Source organism: Vicugna pacos, chromosome 18 (assembly GCF_048564905.1).
Source record: "Vicugna pacos chromosome 18, VicPac4, whole genome shotgun sequence".
Taxonomy (NCBI): domain Eukaryota; kingdom Metazoa; phylum Chordata; class Mammalia; order Artiodactyla; family Camelidae; genus Vicugna; species Vicugna pacos.
Genome location: NC_133004.1, coordinates 20,565,086 through 20,585,367, shown reverse-complemented (window position 1 = coordinate 20,585,367; position 20,282 = coordinate 20,565,086). Strand labels below are relative to the sequence as shown.

The following is a 20,282-nucleotide window of genomic DNA, read 5'->3' as shown; positions in this document are numbered from 1 at the left end:
AATATATGCAAGAAGGAGAAAGGTGTAAATGTGATCTGGGGAACAAGAGGCAAGAGTGAGAAGTCCTAAATACATTTAACCTGAGCTCCAGCAGGAGAGGAGAAAATGGGGAACAGGTAGTAACTGCTAAGGTCGTGGCCAACAACTTTTCCAAGTCAATGAAGAACAGATTCTGGGAGCCTAAGAACCCCAAGGAGTGTAAAGAAAAAGAAACCCCATCTCTGGAATCCCGAGAACCCAGGCTTGCCCATCCTCCACCGGCTGCTGAAGGTGGCTAGAGACGGTGGTGTGGTCATTTGCCCAGGCCAGGCCCCACCCCAAAGGTGTTGCCAGCAAATATCTCTTAATAGAAGGAGGAAAAGAAAGGTCCCAGCACACATTAGATGTTTGTTGAATACAAGTGTGTATCTATCAGCTGCAAAGCAATGCGTGGGCATGATTTCTTTGGATGCTGAGTACATTCTTGGACCAGTCCACCCCCATGCTGCCCATGGGTAGTTCAGCCGGGTATCCTAGGAGTCCCTGCTCCTCAGAGTGTTGACGCTGTGCCGGACAGAGTGGGCCTTGCTCCCGGCATCATCCCACCAGCGTCTTCCAGAGGCGGCCAGCAAGGGGAGGGGGACAACCCTCCGTTCCCTCTCCCCAGCATGGAGGAGTGTGAGGCCTTGTGCACCCGGCTGGCCATCATGGTACAGGGTCAGTTCAAGTGCCTAGGCAGCCCGCAGCACCATCTGTGACCCCTTGGTATGTGGCAGTCTGGGTGCCAGTGCCCCCTGGCCCCTGAGCTGGCCAAGTCCCTCCCATGTCCCCACATAAGTGTTGTTAGGGGAGCTTCAGCGGAGGGCGGTGCCAGGGCCTGGGCACTGGCTGATGGACCACCCTGGACAGATCCACAGACAGAAACCCTCTGACCTGCTGCCTACTGGCTGTGTTCTAACCCCAGGTGCGGCAGCAGATCGGCTACTGCCCCCAGTTTGATGCCCTGCTGGACCACATGACGGGCCGGGAGACACTGGTCATGTATGCCCGGCTCCGGGGCATCCCTGAGCGTCACATCGGTGCCTGCGTGGAGAACACGCTGCGGGGCCTGCTACTAGAGCCACATGCCAACAAGCTAGTCAGGACGTACAGGTGCACCTGCGCCCTGGCCCCTCCCATGCCCCCTGACTCAGTGACCCCAGGTCTCTCTTACCACCGGGAGGTGGTACACAGGTCAGGGGCTGGAGCTCCTACCCACTGTTCCAGGATCAACAGGGATTTGGTAGCATGACCCAGGCAACACCAGGTGAGAGGGACTGCCACCTGGAGGCAAGGGCAGCACAGGTGATGTCAGGGCCCCAGTCAGGCCCCCTTAGGTGGAGACAGGTGATCTAACTGTTCTTTGTGTGGCTGTGGACCAACCCCCAGGGCACAGCTCTCTCTAGAGCCTTCAATTCCATGAGGTTGGCTTTCCAGGCATGCTTACCTCATTCCTCTTCACCTGGGGCACTCTGCCATCACTGGGCCCAGTCCTCTGCTGGGACCTGGGGATCCCACACTAATCGGCCTTGCCTTCCCCTGCACCCCATCTGCTCCAGCGGCGGCAACAAGCGGAAGCTGAGTGCTGGCATCGCCCTGCTTGGAGAGCCTGCGGTCATCTTCCTGGACGAGCCGTCCACTGGCATGGACCCCGTGGCCCGGCGCCTGCTCTGGGATACCGTGGCAAGAGCCCGAGAGTCTGGCAAGGCCATCATCATCACCTCCCACAGGTAGAGCCAGGGTCTCTGTGGGTCAGTGGAAGAGCATCCCATGGGGGTTGTGGGAGGGACTGGGTGGACAGAAGACCCATCAGCAGCTGGTGAAGAGTCTGTGAGGAGAGTCCCCAGGCTCTATCGTGTGGGCATGGGAATCAGGAACAGTGTGATTTGGGCATCGACGCTTTCCCATGTGCACAGCTTTTGACGTGGAGGGCGGGCATCAGCATCCCCCAGTGAGATACCAGGCCTCTGCCCCCTCTCCCCAGCATGGAGGAGTGTGAGGCCTTGTGCACCCGGCTGGCCATCATGGTGCAGGGTCAGTTCAAGTGCCTAGGCAGCCCCCAGCACCTCAAGAGCAAGTTTGGTAGCGGCTACTCCCTACGGGCCAAGATCCGGAGCGATGGGCAGCAGGAGGCCCTGGAGGAGTTCAAGGCATTCGTGGACCTGACCTTCCCAGGTGTGTGCCACTGTGCAGAGGGTGTCTGTGCATCTGTCCATCCCTGACCCCCAGGATGAGTGCTGTGATTTATGGGCCCAGGCCCCCCTCCCCTGGCCCTCCAGTCTAACCCTCACGGGGCACGGTCTCTCATTTGTGCAGGCAGCGTCCTGGAAGATGAGCACCAAGGGATGGTCCATTACCACCTGCCTGGCGATGACCTCAGCTGGGCGAAGGTGATCTTGGGCCCCCACCAGGCCTCAGCTGTATCTAGGGTTGGTCCCTCCAACAATCACTCCTATGGTGATTCCAAGCTCTTTCCAAGAAGGAATCCCTTTCAGTTTTTGCTCTAACACTCACCCTAGTAACTGCTAGGTTTGGGGGTTTATATCTGAAATATTTGAGTTGGAAAAAATTTGATGCAGAAAAGGAAACTGACCCAGAGAGGGAACACAGCTTGCCCGAGGTCATACTCTGAGCGGGGAAGACTCAGGACGAAGCCTGCTAACCACCTGCAGCCCACCTTCTCTCCCTGGGAGCACACGCCCACTCCCCATGGGTGCTCCAGAGGCCAGGCTGGGGCAAGGGTAGGATCTCTGGGGCCCTTACCACCCTTTATGGCCAGAGGACTCCCCAACCAGCCGAGGAGCCGGGCCCTGGCTTGTTAACTGTGGGTTTTCTGCTTCCCAAAGGTGTTTGGTGTTCTAGAGAAGGCCAAGGAGAAGTACGATGTGGACGACTACTCTGTGAGCCAGATCTCGCTGGAGCAAGTCTTCCTGAGCTTCGCTCATCTGCAGCCGCTCAGCGAGGATGAGGGGCCGTGAGGAGCCAGGCACACAGGTGGGCGTCCTCTCCCTGTGAGTTCACCTTATCCTGCACCCTCAATTTTGATCACTGTTTTCTATGATGGATTTGAGAATCAAGGCACAGTATGGACCGGGTGTACCGGTGCCCTCACACTGGGAATCAGCATGTGAACATCCATGTCTCAGGCAGTCGCCGAAGCCCACTCTCCAGAACTCCAGATCCCAACCAAGAGAAGATCCGGCAGTCTGTGCGGGCAAGTCAGGGGGTCTTTGGGAGGAAAGCCATCCAGGAAGAGGCCTCACTGACCTGAGGAGAGCACCCAGAGACACCCCCATGTTCACACCTGGCTCAGAGCTCCCCTGGGATGAAACAGGAAGCCAGCAAGACAGATGGCACCTGGCTCACTAGGCTGCCCAGAAGGAACAGAAAGTCACCTGTCGCCATCCTCAGGGGACATGTGGCTGGATCAGGCGCTGAGGTCTTGGCTTCCAGTTCAGCGGGGTGTCCTGGGAGTCCCTGCTCCTCAGAGCGTGGACGCTGCCCCGGACAGAGTGGACCCTGCACTGGGCATCATCCCACCAGCGTCTTCCAGAGGCGGCCGGCGAGGGGAGGGGGACAATCCTCCGTTCCCTGAGAAGCCAGGGTCCGGGAGGCCAGTTGGGAACCACTGCCGGGCTGAGCGGCCATCCATGAAGGATGTACCTGATGCGTGGTAACTGTCTGGAAAATAAAGGTTGGGAGGGAACACGGCTGTGGTCTGTGAGTCACAGGATGGGTTCCCCAGCCCAGTCACTCACCCACACCACAACACAAACCTGCTGTATCAAGTTTCACAGACAAAAGCAAGAGCTTGTTTTCCCAACATGTAGTAAACTTGCAGAACTCACTGCCATGAGGTAAAGGAATCAGCCAGAAATGCAAGTGCAAAAGCAGGTCAGATAAATGGCCACCAACAGACCCTTCATCCACAGCAGGAAGAGAAGAGTGTAGGGTGGGCGAAGGAGGGTGCGGACCCGGGTGGGCAGGAGGCCTCTGGCTCCAGGGCCATTCATGGGCTTTACACGCCATTTTCCAGAAGAATCTTCTTCAGCGTCAGCTGCCTTTTTATTTACTCACTCTCATTTCTTTCAGCTTTCTGAATTTCCGTGATTTGAATCCCTGTGCCTTTTACATTCCCTTAGAATTCATAATTTAGAAAATACTTGTTTTCATCACTCTGGTTCATTTGCTACAGTTTCAAATCTGCATTTTCCTCAGTCTCTCAGAGTTTTTTTTTTAACATTGATTTGATTTTTTAAAATTTTTTATTGAAGTATAGTCAGCTTACAGTGTTGTGTTAATTACTGCTGTACAGCATAGTGATTCAATTTTATATATATTCCTTTTCATATTCTTTTTATTATAGGCTATTATAAGGTATTGAATGTAGTGCTATACAGTAGGACCTTGCTGTTTACCTACTTTATATATAGTAGTTAACATCTGCAAGTCCCTCAGTGTTTATGAACGCTGCACATAGTTTCCATTAGCTTTTTTATTTCCTTTAAAATTCTTCAAACTATCATCATTAAGTTCCACATTATAAAAAAACACAGGAGTCGCTGCGGTCCTAAACGTTGCCCAACAGAAAACACCTTCCAAGAAGTGGGCTGAGACTTGTCTGCAGGTGCTGTGGTGCTGCGGCCGTGTTGGGTTTGCCAGGTCTAGGAGGAGGGCAGAGGCCAGCACAGCCTGGCCACACATCCCCCAACAGCCCTACTGCAGCACATCCTGGCCTTGTTTTTAAGCCCACTTGTTAAAGATTTAGAAATTTATCATTTTTCTCCTTTGATGCCACAAAACAGCACTGAAGGAACAGCATATGTCAAGCACACACACATGAAATCAGACTGCACTAGCCCAGGGAGAAGTGGGTTTGTTGATGGGAGATAAGGTGGAGAGGTTGGTGCAGAAGAGATGGGAAGGACGAAAAGCAGGGGCTGTCATGATCAGAAATCCCTTTTGGAAGACAACTTGGCAGCTATGGAGAGGATGATGCAGGCACAGCCAAGGCTGCAGCAGCGGGGACCTGAGGGGAGGCACACGGCACAGTCAGGGGAGAGCCCGGAGGACTCTGGGGCCTGTGGGAGGAGCCCACGACTGCACCCACATGTGGAGCCTGGGCAGCTGCAAGAGAGACACTTAGGAGGGACCCCAGGAGCAGCAGAAAAGGGCACTGCTGCTAGGGTCCATGCAGTACCCCTGGGTCATCTGCGAGGCTGCTGGAAACCCAGCATTGGAGCCAACTGTCTTCAAGGAGCCAGGATTGGGGCCTCAGAATCCCTGCCCCCCAGCCCTGGCAGCTTTGGTTTGAGCTCAGGGGTGGGGCGGGACCTTCGACTCCCTGACAGGAGAGTGTACCTGGTTTACTCCTGCACCCATTCCTACTCCACTCTACTTAGACCTCTGGGCCCAGACGGTCCCTGGAGATGCTGGTCCCAAAGAGCTGCTGCATCTGCCGAGTGAGGCCGTTCTTGGGGACTCAGCTCCTGCACTGCCACCAGCAGCAGTTAGGAGACCCAGGAGCCAAGGTCGTGCCTTCCCTTCCCTGCACAGCCTGGTCCAGGGCTCCCAAGGGGCAGAGACCATGTCAGGGCCTGCCCTGTCCTGCCCAGTCCTGCCCTCAACTGAGACAGGCAGTGGACACGTGGATAGTCCTGCAGTCTGACAACTGTACCCAGAACCAAAAGCCCCTGTGAGGAGGAAGGAGAGCAGGCTCGTGGGGAGGGTGGGGAGACCCCACTATGGGGTGGGGCCTGAAGGCCGAGCCCCTCCACTGCCTTCACCGTAGGGAAGGGCTGCCATGCAGCAGGTCACAAGTCAAAGAGACCCACCCCCAGGCCACAGGAACAGCTCCGCCCAAATGAAGACTTCGCAGTGGTTTAAAAAGATGAGTTTATTTCTCTGCCAAGTACAAAGTCCACAGAAGGCAGTCTGGGCACTCTGGTCAAGGTCTCAGGGAGCCAAACTCCATCGGCCTGCTCCATCCAGGTGCAGGCCTCCCTCCTCAAGGTCACCTCTCAGGGTCCAAGGTGCCACCAAGACTTCCACATAGAATGAACAGGAAGCAAGGGGAGGAGCAGGAGGGCACAGCTCCTGGGTGTCACATGCTTCCACGCCCATTGCATCATCCAAAACACAGGCACGTAGCTGCCCCACAGGCAGCTGGGACACGCAGTCTTTTATTAACTGGCACCCAAAAAAACTCAGACACCAGGACACAACCGCAATCCCTGCCATGACTGTAGTGGGCAGGCTAGCCTCCCCAGTGAAGTGGTCCCCCCAGCGGACTCATGCATGCCTTTATTGTCCACCTGAGCTGGTGAGACCCCACCTCACCCAGGAGGACCTGGTTATGGCCACTTCTGCTGGTCTGTGGCCACATCCTAGGGCCCACTTCCCCATCCCCCACAGAGGACCCTAGCCCTTTGGTCGTAGGGGCTCAGAAAAGCAAAACACACTGGACGGTTTCTTTCTCGGTAAATTCCAATCTTTAGTCCGGGACTCAAGGGGAAGCCAAGGCCATCCAAGTCCCAGGGACCCCTGGCCCAGTCTCACAAAGCAGCAGACAAGACTGAGGCAGGGAACCCAAGATGAAGGAGTGAGCAAAGGCCAGCACCTGGAGGGGAGGCTGGAAGGCAGGTCCAGGGGTGGCCACAAGCTCTCTGGGGATAACCACACACATCAGGTGGAGGAGGAGCTTGCCCTGCCTGCCTGGACTGGACTGACACACCACCAGCCCAGCCTGAGCTCACTTAATTCCTTGAACACACAGAGGCAGTGACATCCTAAGGCTCCAAGGCAGTCAGACTTGACACCTACAGGGCCAGAGCCTGGGGACAAGGGAGAGAGGGTTCCAAAAGCCTAGCCCCGGGGCTAGCCCACCAGCCAGGGCAGCTGATTCCTGCTGCTCCAACTGAGTGACACCCCATGACAGCTGCTGTTCAGCTCACCTCTGGGGAGCAGCACAACATTCACAGCATAAGCTGGCAAGGCCCTCTGGGGACCCCCCTCTCACACAGTGTTAAGGTCAGTGCCGCCCACGCTCACCCAGACCCTGCTGGCTGTGCTACGGATCAGAGCCCCACCTGCAGGCAGAGGGACATTCCTGGGATGTAAGCCTGGGTTCACCTGGGTCCACCTGGGTCCAGAAGGATTAAACTCTACCCACTCTTGCATCAAGGAGATGGCACAAAGGGGTTCCAAGAGGTAACCCCAACACCAAAGTCAGGGTTAGGCTGCTTACCTGACCCTACAGCTGAGGCCAGCAGGCCAAATACACAATATTCCACCCCCTCCAGACACAAGGCCCAATTCCCTGAACCCTGACTCAGGTCCGCCCCCAAGTCCTGGAATGTTCAAGCCCCCACAGAACCCCTCCCTTCCCCAAGGGCAGGGCACCCTAAGGGGACATTCAGAAGGGGGGTTCAGGGTATGTGGCCTGGGGACTGCCCAAGAAGGGGCACCAAGACAGCAGTCCCAACCCCCACAGAAGCCCAAGGAGAAACAGCCAGGAAGCAGCACAGCCCTGGGCCCCGGAGTCTCATCCCCACCTGATGGGCACACGTGGCCTAGGCTTTGAGCAGGCTGCAGAAGGGGCTGAAGCTGGGGGTCGGGCCCGGGGAGCGGGGGCCCTGCCTTCCTTCCTCAATACACGGGGCTGCCCAGGCCCCGCTCCTGGGGCCCGGCCCACACCCCACAGATGCCACGTCAGATGCCTCCAACGTCAGAGAAGCCCCAAATCCACTGGCTGCAGATGGCCAGAGGTGGGCCTGGGAGCAGCCAGAGGCCAGGGCGGCTCACCCAGCACTGTGGCACACCGGCTTTCCTTCTCTGTCAGTTCTGGCCGGGCCCCTCCTAAGCCCCTGTGACAGCTCCAAGGTGGGCAGCTCAGGGATTACTCTGCTTGACCTCCTCAGGGCAGAAGTGGACATGGGGCTTTAAGCATGAAAACAAGCTCCCAAGCCCACTGTTCAGCAGCCCCTGGCCCTGCGGCACCCCCAACACCCCCACACCTTGGAGACACAGCTCACCTGGAGCTGGGGAGGCCTCACCACAGCTCCAGACCCTAACTGGCTGGTTGGCCCTTTCAGACCCAGGCTGACCAGTCAGCACCTCCTCCTGGGCGCCTTCAGGGGCTACAGGTAGCCCCACAGATAGGAGCCAGGTCTTGTTGACACACCTCCTTTTCTAATGCCTCATCCAGGGTCACCAAGCCATCATGACTTCCCTGACCCCACCCAAACCCCTTTCTTCCACCTGGCTGGGCCATGCCCACCCTTGGCACAGAGTCTGTCAGCAATGGGTTGAAGTGCTTCTTTGACATCATTTACAAGGGGATGCAATGCCTGCTCATAGCTCCTGTGTGGCCCACTGTGACCTCCAACCCAACCCAGGTCATTCCTGACCTTTTTGGTTTTTTCCAAACAATTCCTTTTTGTTTCTCTGTTATTGTTGTTTTTTGGGGGGGTGTTTATTTTCTAATGGAGGTACTGGGGATTGAACCCAGGACCTCGTGCAAGCTAAGCACACACTCTACCACTGAGCTCTACCCTCCCCACCCTGATCCTTTCAGTGTGCCAGGTTACCAGCCTCCAAGGGCAAGCACTGCAGAGGCCATCAGGCCCACAGAGGATAAAGGCAGAGGGAACATCCTGCCTTGGTGGGTATGCTCTCAAAATGAGTGCAGCCCCACATCATCAACAGGTGGCCCTCGGCCCTGGGGGAAAAGGGAAGGGAGCTCAAGACAGTGGCCAGAGCCCGAAGGATGCATGTGGTGTAGAGCTCCAGCCCTGGGGCCAGCTGCCCATTGCCCTGCCCACAAGAGCCCTGACCCACCTCCTCCATCAAACTGGGCCAAAGACTTCCTGAGGTCTTCAAATGCCACAAATCCCAGTCCCTCAATCCCCATGGCCTCAGCAGGTTCGCACTGGGAGCTGGGATGGGAGAAACTCCGGATTCCTGGAAGGCTGGGGTCAGGGGACATCCAGAGTTTTATTTTCTCATGTTCTTTCCAAATACATTCTCCTGATTCTCAAAATGGCAAAAGCCAAGATGCTCAAATTTTAATGCTCAACAGCTGATAACACACTTGATAATAAAATCAACAATATTTAGAAACAAATTTGATTAAATTCAAAAGGGGTTGAATAAATCATGCTTTTAGACTTAATATAAAATGTGTTAAAAATATATACGCATGCCAAATTATATTATTTTAGAGCATTAAAAAAAAAACACCAGAAAGGGCTGTCAGCCCAGCAGGCTGTGTCCCCACCCTCCATTCACCATAGTGGGGATAACTCGTCTGCCCCATTGTCACTGGGTCCCAGGGCAAAGGCCTTTCTGAATTTGGGGCCTTTCAGGCACACACTGACTTGGCCCAGGATGTGTGGGGCTCTCATATGTTGTCATGGCCCCCACACAGACCTCCAGGTGCTGCAGGCTGGCCCACCAAGGCCACACCATCCCCAGCACCAACCCTCTGGGCCCCTGCACCACTACAGGGCCAGAACTGTCCTCCTGTTCACTTCTGCCTCTATGCGTGACCACAGCAGATGTCACAGTGATGCAGGGAATTTAACTTGCTCTAAATGCTCCACCTCCCCAAATCTAAATCCAAAGGGAGAACTAGGACCCAGACTGACTCTGCCTGCCAACCCCCACCCCCAGGAGTGTGTTGGTGCCTCAGCAGAGAGGACTCAGGAGGCAGGCTGCTCCTCCTGGGCTGTCTTTTGTCCCCAACTCCTCAGACAACCCTCAGCCCAGGGTAAGCTGTTAGCAGCACACTTGACACTGCTGGACAGGGCCAGACAGACTGGACCATGGAAACGAGTCACCATCCACTGGCTGGGAAAATCAGACAGAGCAGAAAGCAATGACTTGCAGACTGCAAACAAAGCACCATCCATCCATCCATCTAGGGGCAACAAGCTGCATTGTCTCTTTCCTGTCCTTTCCCCTGATATCTAATCCATCTCCAAGTCACACTGGTTCTTTCCCCGCAAAACAGCACCTTGGACCTGTTCCCTTGTCTTCCTTGCTGCACCTACCTATTCAGACAGTGTCTGGGCCAGGGTGCGCCTTCCTTCCTCCCACTAACAGTCAGTCAGCACTGATTGCTTGCCTGGCACAGCTTTGGGAGGGGAGGTACACTGAGGTAAACAAAACTCGGGAGCCCTGGCTCCTCAATGCAGGGTTTTACTCCGACAGCCTCCTGCCTAGTTCTGGGCCTCTAATCCTCACCTCTCCTGCCTTTGCCAAAAGGGTCTTGACAGTGCCTTCCAGCCTGCACCGTCCACCCGCTGGGGGATGAAGCCTTGGCACTGTATCCTGCACATCTCCCAAGTTGCCCCGCCCCCAACAGAGAAACTCCACCTTCCGAGCCCCGGCCTTCAAGCTGCCGCACTGACCACACCGGCCTCCCTTCGCTTCTTCCAGAGAGCCTCCACATCTTTGTACCTGCTGTTCTTTCTCACTGCCGAGTGCGCCCTTCCACTCGAGTCATAGCTGCAGTGTCATCTCCTCAGAAGCGCCTCCCCATCTGCACCTTGTCTTCTATCTGCCTTTTGCTGCCCTTTCGTTCTGGTTGCACTGCCCACTGTCTTCTCCCCCCCAGCCAAGATCGGCTGGCGCAGAAGCTGCGTCTACGCGGTCACCCTTCACACCACCAATGGTTTTTAACCGCATGAACCCATCCCCGCAACGGCCTGGCCCTCTGAGTCGCCTCTACCCTGCAGGTCCCCATGGCCGGCCGCAAGAGGCCGCAGCGCCCGCAAACGCTCCAGCATCCCCACTGCCCCGCGGCCCAGCCGCGCTGGGCGCGAAGCTACTGGGTCTCGACCACAGTGCCCTGGGATGCCGCCAGGCGCGCCGCTAACCCAGTGCGCGTGCGCAAAGCCAGGGGCGGGGTCGCGACCTCGTTAACATTCTCCGAACTAGCCCTCAAGCTTCCCACATGGCGCAGCCCTCCCAGCCCCAGCAAGCTGCCAATTTTCCGGCCCCACGAGGGGCGCAGCCAGCCTGAGGCAGCCCCAGACATCCCTCCAGAGAGGGAGACAGAGTAAGCACCCCGACGCTGTTTGCCACAAACGGCCCTGGCCCTTTAACACTCCCTTCGCTCGCGCCCATTGGCTAAGGCGGTCTACGTCATCGCTGCGCGCCGGACGACGGCGCCTTCCCGCTCCCTAATCCTGACGACAGAGCGGCGCCAGCCTCAGCGGCTGAGGAGAGCGGGACGAGGTCGCGGCGGCGGGAAGATGTAAGTTGTGGGAATCCGACCCCATCCGAGCTTCGGGAGCCACCCACTAGGCTTGGCTGGGCGCATCGTGGAGCCCGCCCGTCTCCCGGTCCCGCGGTGGCAACGGCAGCCTGGCGGCGCAGCGCAGTGGCTGAGAAGAAAGAGTGTGGCCCGGGGCGGGCTGAGTGGGAGGCGCCGAGGCCGCGGCCCGGAAGTGGTCGAGGCTGCGGCGGGCGGAAGGGTGCCCTCGCTTCGTCCGCTCTGCGGCGGGCCCAGTGAGGCCCGCGGGATCCGGAGCAGCCGGGACCCTGGCCTCTGTCCTCAGGGCCCTCTCGTCGGGCTGGAGACCCAGGCCCGCATCGCCGGGCGCTGCCCTGGAAGTGCTCGTGGCCTGGCGCCTGGACTGGGGAGTTGTGAGTGAACGCGGATGGGGGGCGGCGAGGTCGCGTGCAGGGCCGGTGCCGGTGGGTGTGGAGTTGCTTTATAGGATGCCCTGGATCCTCCCTTCGAATTCATTAACTTAAACATCGCCCCCAGGAATGTTTGCCGGGCTCCTGAGGGCTGTTCTCATATCCTTGGGGATACACCCGCTAATGTCTTGGAGCTCAGTTCGACCGTTTAACCCAGAAGGGAGGATACGGGAAGGTTAAAACCATTGGAGGAGAGACATGGCTTTTCTATTTTGTTATTTCACATGAATTGTACCTAAAATGTCCTTTTAAATGGGGAAGGTGCTCTGAAGATGTGACCTGAAACGCCATCTACTCGAAATTTAACTAATTGTTCTCTCTCTCTGGCTGTTGGACGCGCACCTTTCCGGAGGACGGGGGAGGTAACCAAGGTCCTGTGCTGTTACCTGAACTTATGTAAACAGAGAACTTCAACCTTTGCTTTCTACCACTCAGGCCCCACCCAGCAAAGCGTCTTAATTTTTAGGATTTTAAGAATCACCGGTGGTGCTTGTTTTTACAAAGTTTCACAAAGATCTGCATCCGGGCAGATCTTTAGGACCTGAATGGGGCCCAGGAATCTACACTCTAGTTCAACTGTTCATTGAGTCAGTAAGGTAGCCATTTGCCACACATGGCTGTTGAACACTTGAAATATACCTAGCCCCAACTGAAGTGTTTAAAAGACTTAGTGGTGGGGGTTTGTGTGAATTTTATGAATAAATGTGTATACTGATTGGTGAAAAGGTAGTATTTGGGGTATACCGTGTCAAATACTTTACTGAAAGTTATCTTCAGTCTTTAACGTATAGCTTTTGTAATGTGGCTCTTTGAAAATTTGGGGGTACACTTGTAGTTTGTTCTCTATTGGACAGTACTGCTCTTGGTGATCCTAATGGGGGCGGTCCAGGGACCCTTGCTGAGCATTCAGAGATGGTGTGTAACCTTACAGTCGAGAGATTATGTGGGAAAAGAACCTCCAAAGCCTTTGTTCTAATATTAGCTAGCGTTTATTGAGCCTTAACTAGGTGTTAAATCTCTTTTATGGGTTAATTTGATTAGTGTTGTTAACTATGAATTGTAGGAACTGTATGTGTCACCATAATGCTAATGACAAATAGAGGCTCAGAAAGGTTAAGTGATTTTTCCAAGATCACACAACAGAGCTTTGAGTCAAACCCAGGCAGGCTGACTCCAGACTCTTAACCACTGAATCATACTCACTGATTGTCCAGGGACACCAACCTTATTTACTGTTGCCTGCTCAGTATTTATACCTTACTGCTTTAAAATAAAACGTCTTAAAAGATTTTATGGTCCTGGAAAAGAGCCACAAAGGTGATACTCTGTTCTGCACTCTCATTTGATTGTCCACAGCTGGATGCTCTTTCTTGAGTCAGAATGTTTATTCAGCATTTTGGCACCACTACACATGTATAAACAAGATACCAATTGATGTTCTGTGTTCAGGTTATTTATAGGCTGTTGAGGAAGGTGGAATAGTAGTACTCGAGGCTAACATCCTGAGCTCTTTGCTCAAGCAAATTGTACAAAACCTTACTGGAGATATTAAAGGGAGCGGTCCCCAGGGAACAGGCACATAATGAATTAATAATTTGTTCTTGAGTAGTATTTACTAATGACCATTTACCGAGCACATATTGCAGTTCAGGCACTTAGCTAAACCCTTAACATGCCATAACTCATCCAATTTCAGTGTTTACTTCTTCCTAAAAAAATTATTTTTGAAAAAATCTGAATGTACAGAAAAGTTGGGGAAAAATTGTGCGTTGAATATCCACGTAACCACCTCCTAGATTCTACAAGTTACATCTCATATTTGCTTTATATCTAGCCACCCATCAATCTTACTGCATTTCAAAGTAAATTGCAGGCTTTGGCATACTTCCCCATAGTACTTCCATGTGCATATCATTAAAGTTCAGTGTTTACAATGGCTAGTTACTAATGTGTTATTTTTATTACTATTTTAATGTTCATAGAGGACGTTTTATTTGTTTGTATTTGGGTATTAAATGTTTTGACGCTGGTACCAGTCACTTTTGAAATGGTTTTTGCTTCCAGTCATATCATATATCCAATGTATCCTACAAAGAAATTACAGCAATGAAACGAGAGATCTAATGCTGTTGGTAATCCTATCAGTTAGGTTTTTCTCTGTTCTGCATGTAAATGCGGTGCTGTAGTATTTCTAAAGGGCTGTAGAGGGCTCATCATCCAACTGATGAGTGAAAAAACAGGTATTGAACCACCTGTAAATTAACAGTGATGGGCATCACCACTGTTTCCTTAAGAAAAAGACTAGCCGAGATGACAGTTCTACCTGTGCCTTCTATGGGGGTGAGATCCTCCCTGAGGAAATGGTGATGGTCCCCTGCATGTTCCCAGCTTTGTGGGTGCTTGCTGCTTACTGTGTTCCTTGCTGCCTTTTGTGCTGAGCTTTTGACTGCAAAGTGGATTTGTTGCCTTGCCAATTCGTTTACTCTGTAAATCCTTTTATCTTGTTATTAGGCTGCACTTTGGCGTAAATTGCAATCGATTAGGGATCGTTTCTCAGACTCAAGTTAGAAGTGAGAGTTCAGATAAGTGAGGCCGCCATTGCTGCTTTGAACACCTCAGAAGGGGAGAATGGATTTATCAGGAGTGAAAAAGAAGAGCTTGCTAGGAGTCAAAGAAAATAATAAAAAGTCCAGCACTAGGTAATCCTTCTGTCAGATTTTTCTAGTGCTACTTTGGGGGTGTTCATTACTAGGACCCTCAGAAAGGGGAAGATTGGAATTGTCTTGAATTTTACAGTGAAAGTGTCCTAAGCCACAGATCATTTTGCTCTGTGATTGCCTGGGATTTCTGTAGCCCTTTGGATCCCCCTTTGGGTTTGCTATTGTTTCAGGGTCCAGTCAAAGAGGCATCTATCTCACACTCTTCCTCACTATCCAGGGCTCCTTCTCCTACCAAGCGCAAAGACCGCTCTGATGAGAAGTCCAAGGATCGCTCTAAAGATAAAGGAGCCACCAAGGAGTCAAGCGAGAAGGATCGTGGCAGGGACAAAACTCGAAAGAGGCGCAGTGCTTCCAGTGGTAGCAGCAGCACCAGGTGGGGCTGATGGGTTAGAGCACTGCAGGGGCCTCACTTCCACACCTGCTATGTCTTAAGTATTTACAAAGAAAACATACTCAGATTATTAAGAGAGACTCCAATTTATGGCAAACTGGTTTGGGGTTTGCTCTGATTCTATATAGAAGATGGTGTTGGGGTTTTTTTTCTTTTCTAGAGATGTTGAGGAGTGGGACTCCCTGGGATGTTTTTCTCTCAAGTGCTTTTTATTTGGACTTGTCATTGGATTGCCCTAGGCTCGAGCTCCCTTTTCCTTCAGTTGAGCCTGGTTCAGTCAAGTAGCTGCCTTCCAAGCAGAGTTGGTGGTTCTGATTTGTCAGGCTCCTTCTTTACCTCTCAGTAGGCAAGGCTTCTGTGTAAGAAGGAAGCAGCTCATTCTTCCTTTCCTGTTACTGCACAATACAAATGCTATCTTATGTCCTTACCTAGGGCTTTGGCTTAGGGTGGGGATTGGGGGATGTAAATGTTCTCCCCGCTGGGGAAAGCAGTGAGGCTTGAAAATACAAGGGCAGCGGTTTCCTCTTGGGAGCACCTGCTGGCCTATCTGTGCTGTGAAGCAGTGCTGCTCCCATGACTGTTGTCCATGATCTCCTGCATCTCTCCCCTCAGGTCTCGGTCCAGCTCTACCTCCAGCTCGGGCTCCAGCACCAGCACAGGCTCAAGCAGTGGCTCTAGCTCATCTTCGGCATCAAGCCGCTCAGGAAGTTCCAGTACATCCCGCAGCTCCAGCTCCAGCAGCTCCTCTGGCTCTCCGAGTCCTTCTCGGCGCAGACACGACAATAGGCGGCGGTCCCGCTCCAAGTGAGCTCCTTCCCCGCACGACTTCTTGCCCAGGAGTGGTTGGTTTGGGGGGATCTCCTCCCAAGACTTGAGAATTATCTAGGGACCTAAACTTAACAGACTAGGGGCTTTAAAGTTACCTTAGTTGTTATAAAAGACTCAAAAAGGAGTCTTTTTATCTTAATAGGATTTCTGAGATGAATAATATATGTGAACTGGTAGGAAAAGCTTCCTTATGAAAAACTGTCATACTAGTGGTTAATATCCCCCACCTAAAAATTTTTGACTTGACAGATTGTTTCTGGTGTTTTTTTTTTTTTAATCAGATCCAAACCACCCAAAAGAGATGAAAAGGAAAGGAAAAGGCGGAGTCCTTCCCCTAAACCCACCAAAGTGCACATTGGGAGGCTCACCAGGAATGTGACCAAGGTGAGGAATCTTGTTTCTGTCTGGTGGACAGTGGGATGTGTCTCTTTTTGCAAATTTTTGCAGTGGAATACTGGAGAAACAGGCCTCTGCCAGAAGGTGAACTTAGAAAGTAGCATTTCGAAGGGCTGAGTTGATGGTGTGTGTTTCTAGCAGAGCATGGGTTACTTCCTTTTAATGGAAAGTGTTATATATGTGTATTTAGGAGATTTACTGCCAAATGCCAGGGTGGTAGACATTATGTGGTGAATTCTACCTCCTACATAAGTCGTTGATGGGTGAGCATTAAGAGTGACCCTTCTTTCTCCCTAGGATCACATCATGGAGATATTCTCCACCTATGGGAAAATTAAAATGATTGACATGCCTGTAGAAAGGATGCACCCCCATCTATCTAAAGGCTATGCATATGTAGAGTTTGAGAATCCAGATGAGGCTGAGAAGGCGCTGAAGCATATGGACGGAGGTGAGTAAACCCTGCCAGCACTGCTGACCTCCCTTGTCCACTGTCCAAGACTAGCTGCCCACTACATATCGTGAGATTAGAACCAATTTCCAACCTGGCTGCAAGCAAGAATCTCCCTGGAGCTCTTTCAGGATTCCAGTTCTTGCTCAGTGGGTGTGTGTTTACCAAAAACATGTTTTATGGAGTACTATTCTTAAAAAAAAAAATCATCAGATATGAATATATTAGCACTTTAAGAATATTTCAATCTGTTAAAAGCTTAAGGATCAAATGAATGGGTTTTTTAAATATAAAGAACAGATTATGGTGAAGCATGGCTTTTATATGGGAATGTTTTCTTTAATTCAGTCATTTTCTGTTCTGCTAACATTGCAGCATTTTTAGGAGAATTTTACTGAATTCACAGATTTTACCCATTTCCCAAAATCTTGTATCTTAACTGTATGACATTTATAGCTACTTTGTATTGGGCAAAATGGTTTTAACAACATTTGAACACTTGTGAATAGTTTTAAGGCCTTGTTATACACTCAGTAAATAGTTTGACAGTTTTGGGGGGGGCGGTTGTTTGTTTTTTGTTTTTTGGATAATTGCCCTTGAACCCTGGTAGAATTTATATGCTAGGAAATTTTCCTTGATTCTTAGCTGCTAACCTTATTTCAGTCTACTTAAATCCCTCTGGAGTGTTTCAGGAGTTCAGCATAAACTGTGATGCATCTCTGCACATATCAGGTCTTGGCCTTGTGAGTCACACCTTTGTTTTAGAGACTGTTGGTCATTATGTATTTGACAGTCTGAGCACTTGCTAAAGATTCAGGAGACTTGGGCATATTCAGAATTTGTGGGATTATAAATATTCCATGTTGTCTAAAGATTCTGGTAGGACTTTGATTGTTTTGTGTTTCCCCGTATTGTGCTGTGCACCACTGAATAGGACAGTTCCATGCTGTCTCCAGAAAGAAAGTAGAAGGACCTGGCCTTTGCTGGCAGCTGCCCAGAGGATGGCTTTGTCTTCATTGTTGCATTGTCAGTGCCCATGAAATTCCTAATTTGGACTGACTTTTGGCCATGGGCCGGGGGCCACCTTGGACTGTATTTACTTCAGTTAAGCCTTTTTGAGTATGTTCCGAAAATAGACCCAGATTCCTGAGTTACCTCTTCAGTACCTTTGAAGTTTCCTTGAAAGTAGGAGCTGAGAAGATAAAGGATCTCTCCACCCTTTGGGAGCACACAAGGGTTGTGCTTGGTCCCCTGAGCATTCCCTGGACTAAGGTCAAAGTGCACACTCCGCTAGGATTCTTGGGTCCCTGCCTTAGTTTCCTTTGCTCTTTCTCTCCCTGAGACCCTGCAGGCTCCTTGGGCCTCCGTGCTGAGCTGCCTCCCCTCGCTGTTCTGCAGTTTCATTCATGCATGTGATTTTAGTACTGGCTGCACACAGACTCACCTCCCTGAGGCACTTGTTTCAAACTCTCAAGACAGCTTTGACATCTTGTTTCATTTTGTTCCCCCATGCTAGAAGTCACTTCCTCCTCTCAGGCCCCACCTCAGGAAATCATAGTTTATCCAGAAACTTGGTGCTGATCATCCTTCAGCTAAGCCCTGGGCTCACTCACCTGATCTATCACCTAGCTCTGGTGAATGTACATTCCAGTTATTCCTTGAGTTCTTGGTTTCACCCCCATCAGTCCTGCCAAAGCCCCCGACAGGTCCTCCCTCTCCTCTTGCGGGCCCCTTTCCCACTGTTCTTAAGAAAATTCACGTGTGACACTACCTTTCAGCTCAAGGCAGAGCGGCACAACCCTTTCCCTCACAGAGCAAACTCTAGCATGTTCTTTAGGATGACACTTCCTCTGGGAGGCCATCCCAGTACATCAAGATAGAGTCCCCCATTAGGTTCCATACCCCCTCATAGTTTTTTGATGAAACCTCGAATAATAGTAATTGTGACGTTCTTCCTGTGACAATTGTAATTTGTCCTTGTTCCCCCTAGTCTCCCATCTGTCTTGCTCACCATGTCTGACATTGGGCCTAGCCCAGGGTAAGTGTTTGTTAGGTATTTTGTGACTATCCTTTTTTTGACAGGACAAATCGATGGCCAGGAGATCACTGCCACTGCTGTGCTGACCCCCTGGCCTAGGCCACCCCCCAGGCGATTCAGCCCTCCCAGGAGAATGCTACCACCACCTCCCATGTGGCGCCGGTCACCCCCACGGATGAGGAGAAGGTGAGTCATTTTGGGGTCTCATAGGGGACTGACTAATTGGGACCAGTCTTTGTTTATTTTATTTAGAAACGTAATGTGAGAACCATGAGTTTGGGACCTTTTTTTAGCCCCACCCGCCCCCTATACCTCATGCTGTGTATGGGGAAGCAGTACATGTGGCCTTTGGAGCTCATCCCATCCTTTTCAGCTGGGAAAAGGGAAGGAAGGATAGCTGCCTGATTGGGGGACCCGCAGGAGGTTCAGCTCATGCCGTGTTTGGCTGTCCTGTGCTAGTGGTGTTGAGCTGCACTTTGCACAGCCTTCGGAGAACAGGAGACAGCCTGGGGTTGTGCCTTTGTTCTCCAGAACATGTTTCTTTCCCGAGTGTTCCATATCAGTGCCATCCAAATGGAGCTGTCCTAGCTCAAGTGTTGAAGTGTGAAGCTGTGTACAGTCGTTCCTGAGGGAAAGCAGCTTTACCCCTGTAGTCTGAGATACAGAGCTGCTTCCGGGGCGTTTGCTTCTTGTCTGATGTGATCTCTCCTCTTCCTACAGGTCACGTTCCCCTCGGCGCAGGTCCCCCGTACGCCGGCGATCCCGCTCCCCCGGCCGCCGCCGCCACAGGAGCCGCTCCAGCTCCAACTCCTCCCGATAAGCAGGGCCACTGAAGCTCTGCCCCTGTGACTTATACCCATCCGACTCAGTTTTGTCACTTTTCTAGCTGAAAGGTGATCAGTAGGAAAGGAATCCCTCACTTGGGCAGGCTTTGAAGGCAAAGGCAGCAGTTGAGTTGTTTCCTCTGGCAGCGGAGTTCCAGCTGCAGCATTGTTGTTGGCTTGGAATTGTGCCTATGTGGATGCCCTCCAGTTTTCTGGCTAGAAAGCCCCCATGTTGTCAGTTTGGTGGCAGAGCCAGCAGGGATGAGCAGGGGGCTCCAGGTGGTACAGCCCCAGCCTGGGATCGTGTTTTTCATTCCACACATGTCCTGGGGACAACCTGGTGGCCTGGTGATGCCCTCATTTGTTGGCCTGCAGGCTCCCCCAGGAAAGGCTCTACCTTTTGCAGCTGCTGTTCCTATTAGCCTGGCCCTGCTCCCCTGCTTGAGTCTTTTCTGACCCTGAGGATCAAATACCCTATTATTTGTCTAAAATGGTTCTTTTTACATGTGCTCATATGCGTGTGCACAAATACACATACACATCCCACGTCTCCCTTTCTCTCTGAAATTGGTGAGCAACTTAAGAGCCAGCTCTGCATTGTCATCACGGAACCCCCTGTTGTGCTGGTATTCACGGTGGTCCTGCAGGTTACCTTGGCAATGTGTACATTGCTTTTCTTGACTTTTATTGTACAGTCAGTACTATAAATTTTCTGTTTTGAGTTTTGTAACTTTGTAGCATTTTAGATAATGTTGTGTTTGTACTTTGTTGTGTAGAGTAAAAGGATTGTGTTGAATAAACCTAGGATTACAGTGCAGATGAGTGTTGGGTTCACTGCCACCTTCCTGTCTCTTGGCCCCAAAGATAGCTTCAGGTGTGTGAGAATTAAAAGCACAGCTACCTAAAA

General features: G+C 52.0%; 2 protein-coding genes across 7 annotated transcripts in view; both read left to right on the top strand.

Moving 5' to 3' along the window:
* The window catches only part of ABCA3 (ATP binding cassette subfamily A member 3), a 43,942-nt gene extending 40,218 nt beyond the window's left edge, over window positions 1-3,724 (top strand). For 2 of the 3 annotated variants that reach the window (XM_072942468.1, XM_072942467.1), the window contains 5 exons: window positions 944-1,131; window positions 1,578-1,748; window positions 2,003-2,193; window positions 2,335-2,408; window positions 2,865-3,724. In XM_072942468.1, the coding sequence (XP_072798569.1) occupies window positions 944-1,131; window positions 1,578-1,748; window positions 2,003-2,193; window positions 2,335-2,408; window positions 2,865-2,996 (756 nt within the window). In that variant the 3' untranslated portion in view covers window positions 2,997-3,724. The remainder of the gene's footprint in view (window positions 1-943; window positions 1,132-1,577; window positions 1,749-2,002; window positions 2,194-2,334; window positions 2,409-2,864) is intronic. The other variant, XM_072942469.1, reaches the window with a different exon arrangement.
* A 7,431-nt stretch (window positions 3,725-11,155) lies between these two features.
* On the top strand, window positions 11,156-20,192 carry RNPS1 (RNA binding protein with serine rich domain 1). 4 transcript variants are annotated; one of them, XM_072942463.1, is made up of 8 exons: window positions 11,165-11,278; window positions 14,239-14,426; window positions 14,665-14,820; window positions 15,451-15,642; window positions 15,948-16,050; window positions 16,360-16,513; window positions 18,596-18,737; window positions 19,272-20,192. In XM_072942463.1, the coding sequence occupies exons 2-8, from the start codon at window positions 14,356-14,358 to the stop codon at window positions 19,369-19,371; spliced, it is 918 nt and encodes a 305-aa protein (XP_072798564.1). In that variant the 5' UTR covers window positions 11,165-11,278; window positions 14,239-14,355; the 3' UTR covers window positions 19,372-20,192. The 4 variants fall into 4 exon arrangements, with proteins under 4 accessions (XP_072798567.1, XP_072798564.1, XP_072798565.1 ...); XM_072942464.1 differs by having other exon boundaries at window positions 11,255-11,670; XM_072942465.1 differs by lacking the exon at window positions 11,165-11,278 and adding an exon at window positions 11,696-12,098.
* Window positions 20,193-20,282: the final 90 nt, after the last annotated feature.

Coding starts and splice junctions, on each gene's coding strand:
- RNPS1 (XM_072942463.1), top strand. CDS start 14,356: ATGGATTTATCAGGAGTGAAAAAGAAGAGCTTGCTAGGAGTCAAAGAA. Junction 14,427..14,664: donor AATAAAAAGTCCAGCACTAG/GTAATCCTTCTG, acceptor CTCACTATCCAG/GGCTCCTTCTCCTACCAAGC. Junction 14,821..15,450: donor AGTGGTAGCAGCAGCACCAG/GTGGGGCTGATG, acceptor CTCTCCCCTCAG/GTCTCGGTCCAGCTCTACCT.